Source organism: Malaclemys terrapin, chromosome 6 (genome assembly GCF_027887155.1).
Source record: "Malaclemys terrapin pileata isolate rMalTer1 chromosome 6, rMalTer1.hap1, whole genome shotgun sequence".
NCBI classification, from domain to species: Eukaryota; Metazoa; Chordata; order Testudines; family Emydidae; genus Malaclemys; species Malaclemys terrapin.
In genome coordinates, this window is record NC_071510.1 from 4,359,354 (window position 1) to 4,372,830 (window position 13,477).

General features: G+C 48.2%; 1 protein-coding gene across 3 annotated transcripts in view; it reads left to right on the forward strand.

The window, feature by feature from the left end:
* ABCA1 (ATP binding cassette subfamily A member 1) overlaps nucleotides 1–13,477 on the forward strand; it is a 128,630-nt gene that overhangs the window by 82,775 nt on the left and 32,378 nt on the right. For all 3 annotated transcript variants that reach the window (XM_054031636.1, XM_054031639.1, XM_054031637.1), the window contains exons 12-21: nucleotides 3,795–3,983; nucleotides 4,740–4,945; nucleotides 5,040–5,216; nucleotides 5,990–6,212; nucleotides 7,018–7,239; nucleotides 8,908–9,112; nucleotides 9,716–9,829; nucleotides 10,465–10,636; nucleotides 11,268–11,399; nucleotides 12,434–12,573. In XM_054031636.1, the coding sequence (XP_053887611.1) occupies nucleotides 3,795–3,983; nucleotides 4,740–4,945; nucleotides 5,040–5,216; nucleotides 5,990–6,212; nucleotides 7,018–7,239; nucleotides 8,908–9,112; nucleotides 9,716–9,829; nucleotides 10,465–10,636; nucleotides 11,268–11,399; nucleotides 12,434–12,573 (1,780 nt within the window). The remainder of the gene's footprint in view (nucleotides 1–3,794; nucleotides 3,984–4,739; nucleotides 4,946–5,039; nucleotides 5,217–5,989; nucleotides 6,213–7,017; nucleotides 7,240–8,907; nucleotides 9,113–9,715; nucleotides 9,830–10,464; nucleotides 10,637–11,267; nucleotides 11,400–12,433; nucleotides 12,574–13,477) is intronic.

Consider the following 13,477-nt stretch of genomic DNA (forward strand, 5'->3'; position numbering starts at 1 on the left):
GCAGAGCGCCCCTGACTTCACTGGAGTTGCACCAGTTTACATCAGTTGAGGATCTGGCCCATCTGAGTGGAGAACAAGGGATTTTTAAGTCCAGTATGTGACATATGAGCGCCCTGTAATCATGTCACACAGTGCCGTGAACGGAAGCAGAGTGTGATTAACCACTGCTTTCCATCTGCCTTGCCTGGGATCCGCTCTTTCTTCTTCACTGCTGACTACTACATGTGTATAACCTGGAGAGCAGGGTTCCCGACACATTTAACGTGCTATGCTGTGTTCTCCTTTGTAACAGCAAATGCCCGTAAGTACCAGGGCAACTGCTGTCTTGGAGTTAGCATGAGGTAGACCTTGTAGAAAGCAGTCACAAACCAAGGACTGATCCTGGGAGGTGTCAAGCACCCTCAGATCCCATTGAGTGCCATGGGAACTGGGGGCTGAAGTGAGGCATCGGCAGGATTGGGCTCATTTTGAATTGAAGAGCAAATGCTGCCGTGCTGACTTACCTGAAGGAGCAGTGAGTCTGAATATGATCTCCCACCTTTGTTATAAATCCCTTGGCTTCAGCGGAGTAACTCCTGCTTTACACCCGTGTAAGCAAGAAGAGAATCAGGCCTAACGTATAAAATAAATCTGCTGCATTACTGCGCTTACATGCTGGCATAGCTCCATTGATCGGGTGGACTCCAAGTCAGACCGTCGGCACCTTCCCCACGGAAGTTACACCGAGGGAAAACTGGAGTGGCACAGTGATGAATCAGGCCCTTTAGAACAGTCCAAACCAGCATTACTGCTGTCTCCCCAGTAAAGCTAGACAAATATCCCCACTGAATGGAAGTGTAAAGTATTCTTTGCCCCTCCACCCCCCCCGCTGCATTCTCCCCATGGCCTGAAAATGCTGGAGATGATTGGCTGGACTCTGATCACTCTAATGGAGGTGCTGGCTTGATGGGAGTTACTCTTGATTACGCTGGTCTAACTAAGGTCAGAATCAGGCCCAGAAACTGTAAAGGGAGCTGCACAGCCCTGCTGCAGGGCCAGCCTTTGAATACTGGTTTGCAATCAGATGTCCCTTGAAAAGCGAGTGGTGCGTTTTGAAGCGAGATCCACAAACCAAGTGAGCTGGTATTTTATACTTGTTGTTAACCATCTCCATTCTAGCAGAGGCTTCCTGAGGTTCCTAAGAGTTCCAGTCCCCTGCTTTGTTTTAACAAATACCATTATAGTTCAATTTTCAAGGCATCGCTCTCTTTCCCCATCACCTATCCCAATGCGTGTGCATGGGGTCTTTTATTGTGAGTAGCGGGCAAAGTCATGCCATCGGCGTTCTGTTAAATTTAGAGCTGGAACAAAGATCAGTTACATACTTATCAGGCCAAAACACAAGACCTTCCAGCTGGGGCCACTGTCATGGTAGGTCAGTTCTTTGGCCTAATGACCTTGCTGGCTGTTTGTTTAAACCCAATGACATGCCTTCTGTGAGACAGGCAGACGATAGTGTTACCGAATGGTTAGATTCCGAGTTCCAGCCCTGCAGGTCACTGGATGTTTATGTCAAGCTCCTTGCAGCTGAAGGGGCACTGAAAGGAGAAATGATTTTCTACCTCTTGTTTGACATTTGGGGCTGGATCCTACTTCTGGTGGGGGTGTATGACAACACCCCCATTGACTTGAAAGGAGCAGGAGCTCAGAGAACAGTGCGTGTTTGCTTTTAACATGAACAACGTGAATACAAATAGTGTGCGTCTGCTGGCTGCTGTAAGGAGTGTTTGGATGAGCCGACCTTAAGGAGACAAAATATAGACACAGAAGGGACAGGAGAAAGTGCTGGAGCACAATCGCCCTCTTTCCATTTCTGTTTTTCTTTCCTGTGTTCTCCTTCACCAGCCTGGCGTATTCTGCCCTTTTTTCCTGCTTTGCCTTGTTATTTTTTTAATCTCGTTCCCATTTGCACTGTCTGTGTGTCTGAAACAGCTATTCAGGTTAAATTCTTTACCTTTCTTTAGTCTGAAGTATGCTCAAAAGTCAATTTCCTATTTGTATAGTTTGTAACCATTCCTTAGATGTGTTGTTCTTCTGCTTAGCCATATCCTTTGCAGTGAATGCTTCCCTCTTTTCTACTGATCCTTATATGGTAGGTAATGTTACATGTGGTAAAGTTGTATAGGAGACAATCTTACTTCCAGCATAAACAGTCAAAGGAAGTACATTTCCATTTTACAGACGGGGAACTAAGACACAAGATTATATGACTTGCCCAAGATCACCCCAGGGTCTGTGGCACAGATGGGAACTGAACCCAGATCTCCTGGCTCCCAGTTCAGTGCCTTTAGTCCCAAGATTAGCCTTCCTCTAACATCCCTCCTCCATAGATTCTTTCATTAAGTATTTTAGTATTTGTCCTACATATTTGGGATGTCCCTTCCCTTTAACGTTGTTACCCGCTCTGTCTGTGAGATAGATGGTTCAGCCAGCAGTTCCTCCTGGTGTAACCTCTTTGCGTCCAGAGCAACAATGGGCTGTAACTTATAATAAATACACATCAGAGGAGGCAGGGTCAGCCTTGCTGCATTGATATTTACGCTTAGCACCTTGGGAATTGAATTCCCGGTTACACTCGATCACCCCTTCGGCTCTGCTCAAAGCAAAGAATTGTTTGGAAGGTGTCAGCAGCATGTAGCAACCACCAATTAGCTGAAAAATCTCCTCCTTCCTTTGTGGTTCCCTGCTTTCCAAGGATGGCGTTTTGTTTGGTTGGGGGCCGGGAGGTTGTTTTGCAACTCTTCCCACTTTCCCAGAGACCGGAACAAGGCTGCCACCTGCTGGAGAGTTGTTATCAAATGTGCCTATGAGGCTGGGAGTGTATTTACTGTATCATTGGGCAGGCTCTGAGTGTCCAAAGTGTGTGGTTCTCTGCTGCCCTCCACCTGCAGTAGAGAGAGCAGTCCAGAGTCAACTCTCAGCCTGCAAGGCAGGACATACGGTGTTGGGCACCCTGTGAATACCTCAGATAGAGGGATTTAGATAGATCTGGAGATTCCTATTTGTGTTCCAGTTCAGCCTAGGCTAAGATCATGATGCCACTGTGCTAGGAGTGTGCTCTCCCGTGCACACTCATTGGGAGAGATAGTCCTGGCCCTGCATAGTTTAAATGGACAGGACAGACAAAGTGTGGGAGGGGAAACTGAGACACAGAGCGACAAAGTGACTTGCCCAAAGTCGCACAATAGGCCAGTGACGGAACAGGGATTAGAATCCCGGCCTACCAAGTCTCAGTCCTGTGGCCTACCCACCAGACAATACTGCCTCTACCAGATAGTTAGACCATGATGTAGGTGGCCGATCTGTGCTGGGATTTGTGTTCTCTAAGAGTAGCTGCAACGTGTTTATTGTCATGCGAACTGGGAGTAGCCTTCAGTCATCTAGCAAGCTGCCAAACGAGGCCCCTCGGTCAGGCAACTTGGGCACCCCATTTGACACTACCAATTCTGCGTCTCCCCTGATTGTTATTTTCCCCTGGGAATTTTCATTTTGTCCCACTGCAGTTAATGTGATGCTGCACTCTGGGAACCTGGGCTTCTCTGATGGAAGTCCCGTGCGTTGGCAGAATTAGCAACACGGCATGCTGAAGAGCATTCATGTGCTCAGTAAACTCTCCATTCTCGGTCCTTGTCCGGAGCTGGACTTCCAGGTCCAAGGGGAAAGAGTCATGGTAGCTTGGTACAAGCTCTGCCTTGCTGGGGGGAATCCAAACCTGAGCCTAACGGTCATTATTTCCCCTGGCACCAAAATTGCAGACACTGCTGAAAAGCAAAAGCCTCTGGGACACTCACTTGAGCAGCTCAACGTGGACGGTTCAAGATGTTGCCCTGTTCTTGGCAAAGTCCTCAGAGAATATTCAGCCAGTGAATGGCTCCACGTACACCTGGATGGATGCCTTCAATGAGACTGACCAGGCCGTCCAAACCATCTCCCGCTTCATGGAGGTGAGCTTGCTGCTGCTGTTAGGTAACGTTTGCTCATGCATGTCCTCCGGTACAAGGCCAAGCCATGCCCTCTGCAAGGGGTCCTGGAGAGTCATATTGTAAAAAGCTCAGCGCTTATGAGTGGTAGTTTGGTGTCTGGGTTTGCAGTGTCATGGTTCGCACCATCAGTGCTCCTAGGAGATTTGCATCAAGAAAGCCATAAAACATTGCAGCCAAGATTTAAAATCTGAAACGATTGTTCCTAAGCCCACATTTAGGCATCTAAGTGTCCTAGCCTCAGGGGGAGCTGCTGGGTGGTCAGCACTTCTGAAACTCAGGCTGCTCGCTTAGGTGCCAAAATACGGACAGAAGAGCCTAACTTTAGGCCCCCATCTTTGAAAAAATCTTATCCTGCATGTTCCAGGTGGATTCCAGTGACAGTCCTGCCCCACCATTATGGGCAGCTGATAATGGCTGATCTCATCAGTGCCCTGGATGCTTGTTTTTCTGCATCTGGTATTACTCAGTGACGGCAGGAGACACTGCTGTGGTTTTAAAGCTCTAAGCGTTATTGAACTCATTGGATTCCACCTCTATAAATGAATGACCGTCTGTTCCAGCACAGTGTAGCTTTGCCTCATCTTTTAGGTGAAGGTGTTAGCATCTCCGGGTCCCTCTTGTTTCACAGGCTTAACTGTGTTCTATCACTGTAGCTACCAACATATGTCCCTATGTAATAAACTCTGCCCATGGACTTACAAATCTATCTCCATTTAGTGTGTCAACCTGGACAAGCTGGAGCCCGTGGCCACAGAAGTGCGGCTCATAAACAGGTCCATGGAGCTCCTGGAGGAGAGGAAGTTCTGGGCTGGCATTGTCTTCCCTGAAATCACCCCAAACAGTGTAGAGCTGCCTCCTCACATCAAGTACAAGATACGGATGGACATAGACAATGTGGAAAGGACAAACAAGATTAAGGATGGGTGAGTGCTCCCCAGCTGCCTTCTCAAGAGAGGTGTTGGGAGACTCTCGGCCTGTAAGGATTTCTAACAGGTGATCTTTGTTCCCTTGGCTTAGGTACTGGGACCCCGGTCCTCGTGCTGACCCCTTTGAAGACATGCGGTATGTCTGGGGCGGCTTTGTGTACTTGCAGGATGTTGTGGAGCAGGCGATCATCAGGGCGCTGACGGGCACAGAGAAGAAGACTGGTGTCTACGTGCAGCAGATGCCCTACCCCTGTTATGTGGATGATATGTAAGTTATGCAGTAGGTCGACCAGGTAGCAGGGTCCGTGTCTGATCCTGAGTCACTGGGAGTGTGGCCACTGGCATTGATGGGCAGGGTTGGGCCTTCTGTTACCCTGCTGATTTGGTCTAGCGGTACCTGTGCATTCCTATACTGGTGCATGAACCTGGCTCCTTAATGTGGGATTGAGTGTATCGCTCTGTGCAGGTACCCAAAGCGTTTCTGGCTCTAGGATGGCTCCTGAGGCCCTGCCCCAGGAGAGCTCTGTGGAGGATGGTGCCTCCCAACTGCAGAGTGGGGCGGGGTGGGAGAGTGCATTATCGGGACAGTACTGTATCACCCCCTCTCGGTGCCTGGCCAGGCCTCTGGCTGGAGTGGCAGGGGTCAGCAATGGAGGGGGCAGGGAGTGTAGCTGTGATTGGTCCCTGGGTGCTCTCCTCCACCCAGGCTTGTGCAGTTGCAGTCTGGCCTGGAAGCGGCTGGGGACTAGTCTAGGAAGGTCATAAAGCATTGCCCTGCTAACAGCAGCAGCGCAGGCTTGTGAGTCGCTCACTCCCCCGGTGACTTCCAGGGAGCGACGCCGATTTACACCAGGTGAGGACCTGGCCCTGTGTGCATGCTTCGCTTTGCACAATGGAGCCCTGGCCCCAACAGGGACCTCTCGGCAGTACTGTGATCCTCCTCCTCTGCACCTGTAGGGTACCCGGCAGCCCTTGGTGACGCTCTCTAAAGCAAATAACCGCAACAATCTTCCCCCTGGCTCTTTCCCTTCCTGCCACCAGATTCCTGCGTGTCATGGGCCGTTCCATGCCCCTCTTCATGACTCTGGCTTGGATCTACTCGGTGGCTGTAATAATCAAGGGGATTGTGTACGAGAAGGAAGCCCGGCTGAAGGAGACCATGAGAATCATGGGCCTGGACAATGGTATCCTCTGGTTCAGCTGGTTCATCAGCAGCCTTATCCCCCTCCTCATGAGCGCTGGGCTTCTGGTGCTGATTCTGAAGGTGAGGCTGGCACCATCAGAGTTTCTCTCTTTCCCCTTCTCAGCAGTGTTGATCTCCTGTGGGGCGGCATGACGCAGGGCCCTGCTGACAATCAGCCTGATAACGAATGATCTGGGGTTCATTAATATTCTAGGAACTTGGATCAGGCCGTGACTCACTGGGAAGGGGCTCTTGGTTCCAAAACGAGGCTGAGTGATTTGAAACAGTGGCTCTCAACCTTTCCAGATGACTGTACCCCTTTAAAGAGTCTGATTTGTCTTGTGTACCCCCAAGTTACACCTCACTTAACTACTTGCTTACAAAATCAGACAAACATACAAAAGGGTCACAGCACGCTATTACTGAGAAAGTGCTGACTTTCTCATTTTTACCATATAATTATAAAATAAATCAACTGGACTATAAATGTTGTACCTACATTTCAGGGTATAGTATATAGAGCACCATAAACAAGCCACTGTCTGTATGAAATTTTAGTTTTCGCTGCCTTCGCTAGTGCTTCTTATGTAGCCTGTTGTAAAACTAGGCAAATATCTAGATGAGTAAATGTACGGCCAGGGGTACGATTTAAAACAATAGGCGTGCTTCAGTTAATTGTTTCAATGCATCTCAGTGTGCAGAGTACCATGTCTAGGGCAAAACGCACCTCTGGCACGGTCACAATCCCTCCTGCTTACAGGACCAGGCAGCTAAAGCAGTTAAAAGGTAGTTCTGTTCTGAATTGCGATTCTGCAAGTGGGCCCTGTTGATTGCTTCTCAATGAGCCCTGTTTGCCTTGTGAGACATGTATCTCCTCCTTGCCCAGATGGGAAACCTGCTGCCCTACAGCGACCCCAGCGTGGTGTTTGTCTTCCTCTCCGTCTTTGCCGTGGTGACCATCTTGCAGTGCTTCCTCATCAGCACCATGTTCTCCAGGGCCAACCTGGCAACAGCCTGTGGTGGGATCATCTATTTCACCCTCTACCTGCCCTACGTGCTGTGCGTTGCCTGGCAGGACTACGTGAGCGTCTCGCTGAAAATGTTCGCGGTGAGTCGCGGCGGGCTTGGCGCGGAGGAGCTGTATTGAATATCATGCCGTGGCCAGCAAAGCGCTCGGTGGCTCTTTAGCGTGTGGGGCTGTGGGGTGCAAGAGGCCATTGTTTTCCACTGTACCCAGGGCAAAGGGCTCTCAGAGCAGGCAATGACTTACAAAAGGATCTCATTAAACTGGGTGATTGGGCAACAAAATGGCAGATGAAATTGAATATTGATAAGTGCAAAGTAATGTACTTTGTAAAGCATAATCCCAATTATACATACAACACGATGGGATCTAAATTAGCTGTTACCACTCAAGAAAGAGATGTTGGAGTCACTGTGGATAGTTCTCTGAAAACATCTGCTCAATGTGCAGCAGCAGTCTAGAAAGCGAACAGAATGATAGAAACCACTAGGAAAGGGATAGGAATAAGACAGTAATGATCATAATGCCACTATATAAATCCATGGTACGCCCACACCTTCAATATTGCGTGCAGTTGTGGTCACACCATCTCAGAAAAGATCTATTAGAATTGCAAAAGGTACAGAGAAGGGGAACAAAAATCTTTAAGGTTATGGAACAGCTTCTGTATGGGGAAAGATTAAAAAACCTGGGACTTTCAGCTTGGAAAAGAGAGGATTGAGGGGGCATATGATAGCGGTCTATAAAATCGTGACTGGTGTAGAGAAAGTGAATAAGGAAGTGTTATTCACCCCTTTATGTAACACAGGAACCCCAGGTATCACCCAATGAAATTAATAGGCAGCAGGTTTAAAACAAACAAAAGGAAGTATTTCACACAACACATAGTAATCCTGTGGGATTTGTTGCCAGGGGAGGTTGTGAAGGCCAAAACTATAATGGGGTTTAAAAAACAATTAGATAAGTTCATGGAGGATAGGTCCATCTATGGTTATTAGCCAAGATAGTCAGGGACACAACCCCATGCCTGGGCGGTCCCTAGCCTCTGACTGCCAGAAGCGGGGAGTAGATGACAGGGGATGGATCACTCGATAATTGCCTGTTCTATTCATTCCCTCTGAAGCACCTGGCATTGGCCACTGCTGGGAGACAGGATATGGGGCTAGATGGACCATTGGTCTGACCCAGTATGGCCATTCTTATGTTCTTACTTTTGAGGTGGTTGCAGAACTATTTTGGGTTTCCAATTGCGCCCCCGCCCCCCGGGAATTTAAACCTGGGTTTTCTTCCCAGGGTGACTCAATAAAAACAAACAAGGACAACATGTTTCTGTAGCTAAAAGGAAGTCCTTGCTGGTTACTAGGGGTAGAGAATCCCCTCATTTTACTTATATGTGTACACACACACACACACACACATTCTACTGCATCATTCTCTCTACCTCTGCTCCTTGTTTCAGTCTCTTCTAAGAGCATCACGAACCCGTCACGTTTGAGTAGGAGTCAAGCTTTCAAACTCAGGAGGGCTATGCAAGCACAAAACTAGGCAATGGGAGTTTGCTGAGCCCCAAGTGAAAATCCTGGCCCCACCGGGAGTTTTGCCATTGACTTCAGTAGGGCCCAGATTCCCCCCTTTGTGTTTTGAGTCATGACACTAGCATGAGGGCTGAGCAGTCCCCTCTCCGTTGATTTTTAAAGAGGAAGAGATGAGTTTGTGAATGGTCTCAAGAGTGTAAACATCTTGCTCTTCTAGAGCCTGCTGTCCCCGGTCGCCTTTGGGTTTGGCTGCGAGTACTTTGCATTGTTTGAGGAGCAGGGGGTTGGCGTGCAGTGGGACAACCTCTTTGAAAGCCCCCTTGAAGAAGATGGCTTCAACCTCACCACATCTGCCTTCATGATGTTGTTTGATACGTTCCTCTATGGGGTCATGACCTGGTACATTGAGTCTGTCTTCCCAGGTGAGCCTTTACTGTTGCCTAGAGACATGGTGTTCTGCTCTTTGTGGGTCCTGTGTATTCCTGCCCATTCGTCAAGAGCGTTTCATGTGCCAGGCAGCACATGTTACAGAAGGGGGCAACCCCGCACCATCAATATTATCACATCAAAGCCACTGATCAAACTCCTGGACAATTTCCAAGTTCCCCCACATACAGAGAAACTAGGCTCAGTCCAGCCAGGTGCTAGCACCTCCTATGAGATTCTCAGCCTCTTCAATTCCCATTGGCTTTGCCAGGAGTTGAGGACACTTGATACCTGACACAGGGTGGTTAGAACCTCCCACAATTGGGCCTTTAACTATTAGAGTAAAGTGGGATTTGGGAAGATTGGTTGTAACATTTTGAAATCGTCTAATATTCCCCACCTGGCTAAAATCTCTCTCTCAATCTGTCACCAATTTCCATTCTAGAAGGGGGATTTTCACCTTCTCGTGTACGTGCTGCTCTTCTCCAAGGCCCGACAGCTGGAGATACGATGCTTCAGTACTTGCCCTCTGTCTTTAAATATAGAGACATTATGGTGGCTGTTGCTGGGCTCACGTGAATGCTTTCCTCCCCATTTAGGCCAGTATGGAATTCCCAGGCCTTGGTACTTCCCCTTTACAAAGTCCTATTGGTTCGGTGAGGAATCTGAGGAGAGGCGGCACGCTCGTTCTGATCACAAAGGGCCATCGGAAAGTAAGTGTCTGACCCACGCGGGGCCAGAAGGCAGGTGCTTAGGTTTAAATGAATGAAGTTGGGGACTTGCCCTGGATAAGGCCTGTGTGAAAGGATGTCCGGATTTAGCATCATGAAATTAAAGCTGCTCCTGTCCTACTCACTATTCATTCCCCTGATAACTAACAGAAGGTGAGCATGATTGTGCAGTCCTTATTCCAATAAAACTCCCACATACATCACTGGAAATCTTGCCCAAATAAGGCCGGCAGGACTGGGCTCTCCTTTGGCATTGAGGCATGAACCTGTGAGCGGTGGCATTCCCTCCACTTCCATTGATTTCAATAGGGGGGTGCTCAGTATCTCACAGGACTGGGTCCTCTCTGACATGGGGCCTGATCTGGTCAGTGGATACGTATCCGCTGACTACATCTGGCATTGGATTAGGCCCTTACAGCTGGCCTCCAAAGAACTAATTAGTGCCAAGCTAAAGTGAACCTCCATGGAGGGCTAACACCCTGGGAAGGGAGATTAGGAAGCTTCTTAGATGGTCCACTTCACTGCGGGTTCTCACTGGCCAAGGAAAGATGTGTATTAATACTCTTGGTGCTGTGTCTATTCTACGCTGCCTTGCTGATTACTTATTCTTCTCGCAGACTGCATGGAGGAGGAACCCACTCATCTTAGCCTGGGGGTCTCCATTCAGAACCTGGTGAAGATTTATCGTGATGGCAAGAAGGTTGCCGTGGATGGGCTCACACTGAATTTCTTTGAAGGGCAGATCACATCCTTTCTGGGACACAATGGAGCTGGGAAAACCACAACCATGTAAGGACAGTATTTTTAAGGGTGGGGGAGGCGCTCTTGTTAGAGTGGTTCTGAAACCTAGTGTTTTGTCTAAACGTGACAATATAATATGTGCATGTGGATAGGTGTGTAGATTAAATATTCCAGGCCAGAGACTCAGCAGGTGTAAATCATTGTATCTCCGCTGATTTACATCTGCTGAGAATCTGGCCCATGAAATACACCGATATTGGGGAATGGAACATTCTGATGCCAGTGAATTGTCACGGTTCCAGATCAAGACTGTGGCTGACTTGGTACAGTGTCAGCAGCACTTTTTAATAACCCTCTTTGTGACCCTGTTTTATCAGAATAAGGAAATGAATTCTGAAAGCATTAATAGCTTTTAGAGAGTGGGGAGGATATTTCTCTCTCACAGAACCATTAGCATGTGGTTCAGTCCAGCTCCCATTAAAACTGAAAGCTCACGTGCGAGATGTTTCTCTGATTGTTTTCCTTTGGTGAATAATCACGTGATAGGGGATATCAGCAAGCCTCTATCCTAGCCATTGTCCTTTCATTCCCTAGTGCATGTGGAACAAGCCCCCTCTTGATTTGGATTGTGCTGTGACGTTTTGGAGCTCACTTACTATTTACTGCATTTGTCATTCAGGTCCATTTTAACTGGCTTATTTCCTCCGACCTCGGGCACGGCCTTCATCCTGGGCAAAGATATCCGCTCTGAGCTCAGCACCATCAGGCAGAACTTGGGTGTCTGCCCCCAGCACAATGTCCTCTTTGACTTGTGAGTAGCAGCCAAGAAGCACGATGGGGTCTGTAGCACAAAACAAAAATGTGTGTGTGCTTGTTTAAAACTACAGAGGGTTCCTTTTCTCATTTTCTGACATTCCCACCCTCTATGGCTGTAGGCCCACTTCTGGTCTCTCTCTTGCCTGTGTAAGTCCAGAGTAACTCCACGGGACAGTGGTTAGCAAATGTTTGTATAGAGGTAGATGTAACTAGCATATCATTTGCAAGGGCTGCTGTTTAAAGGCAGTTGAACAATGAAGTAGTGTTGAAGGAGTATCAATATATTGGTAAATGGGGGTGAACCAAGAATCAGGATGTTAAAATGTACCATATTTGGCCAGATCCTCAGTGGTGTAATTCAGCACAGCTCAATTGAAGTGAGTGGATTGGTTACACCAGCTGCGGATCTGGACCGTAATATTCAATGGAAGCTGAGGGTTGTTGGTGACACATGGGAGACATGGCACCTCATGGGCTGAAACCAGCAAATAGTGGCTTATGCCAGGGGTTACTTCCCACCCAAGAGGTGCTATTCCGAGTTGTATATGTGGCCTGGGATAGTTCAGTGATGGAGGTGTTAAGAATCTGTAGCTGGACAGAAGTAGGTTCTGTTTTATTGTTAGATGTATCTGTGGTCTATCAGCAATGCCTTGCACATCCATCAAGACCATTTTTCCAGTTTTTCTTTTAGAAAACTGTTTCTTTCATTGAAAAAAAATAGGCCAAAATTTTCCACAGTGACTAATGATTTGGGGTTCCTCAGTGTTTGGGAGTCCAACCTGTGGCACCTTAATATGGCCTGATTTTCAGATAGCACTGAGCATCTGCCCTCTGGAAATCCGGCCCTTCTAAGGTGTCCCAAGTTGAGTCCTGAAAATCGTTAGTCACTTCCAAAAATCTTAGCCCTGTATAATATTTTCCTGCCTCAATAAGTATGGTTTGTGTAACTGATTAAAAAAAAGGTTCATGGGATGAGTCTGAGCCTGACTGAGACATAGTGCCTTGCTGGTTCTGCTCCCTACCCCTTAGGCTGACTGTAGAAGAGCACATCTGGTTCTACGCTCGTCTGAAAGGGCTGTCAGAAAAAAAGGTGAAAGAAGAGATGCAGCAGATGGTGCTGGATGTCGGCCTGCCTCACAAACTCAAAGCTAGAACCAGCAAACTCTCTGGTAGGTCCAATTCTTCAGCCCTTTGCATGGCTCATCTCAGCTGCTCAGAAGGCTTTGAGACGGGCACTGTAGTTCCCTAATACGGAGAGGCAAAGCAAGATACGACAGTGTAACCTGCCACTTGGTGTGTGTAAAGTATCCGCCTCTAGGGCTGATCTCCAACAGAGGTGGGTCTGCTCCAGCTAATAGCTGGGAACGTAGTTTGTAGCTCAAGCTGAGGAGACTTGCGCTCTTCGTTCTGGATCTGCCGAGGTTCAATCTCTGTTGATGTAGGTGCCAATGCCGTGGATGCTCCGGGGCTGGAGCACCCATGGAAAAAAAAGAGTGGGTGCTCAGCAGGGATGGGAGCTTTGGGGGAAGGGGTGGAGTGGAGGCAGGGCTCAGGGCAGACCGGGATCTGAGTAAGTCAGCCTATGCCTGTTGACCACAAAGACTGGGTGCTCATCTGAGATTCAAATGGCTCGGGGCCTGAGGTGTTCGGTGTGAGATTCCTCTGCCTAGGGCAATTATGTAAACCAAGGCTGAGTGTGCATTACCCACCCCCCCTGTGCCCGACCCACAGAAGACGTGAATCGTCTATACCTGACTTAATCTTTTAGCACAAGCTCATGCTTTAGTTCTGGAGGTCCCAGCTTCAATCCAAGATGACAGTCATTCCCAAAGCTCTCATAGTAAATATGCTATTGAATTTATTAGCACCCAGGATCCAAAAATCTCTAGACATCTTAATAAAATGTAAAACTAAAACAGTATGCCTGGCACCCCGGGCAGTGACTGGAGCAAGTTAGACAAAAGCAAAGTGGTTAAAGCCACTGTCTGTATTCTCCAGTCTGCTCTGTTCACGTCGTCCCACTCAGGCAATGCCAGGTGTGTGGATTCTGGCCCCAAAGAGCTAACTGAGAAT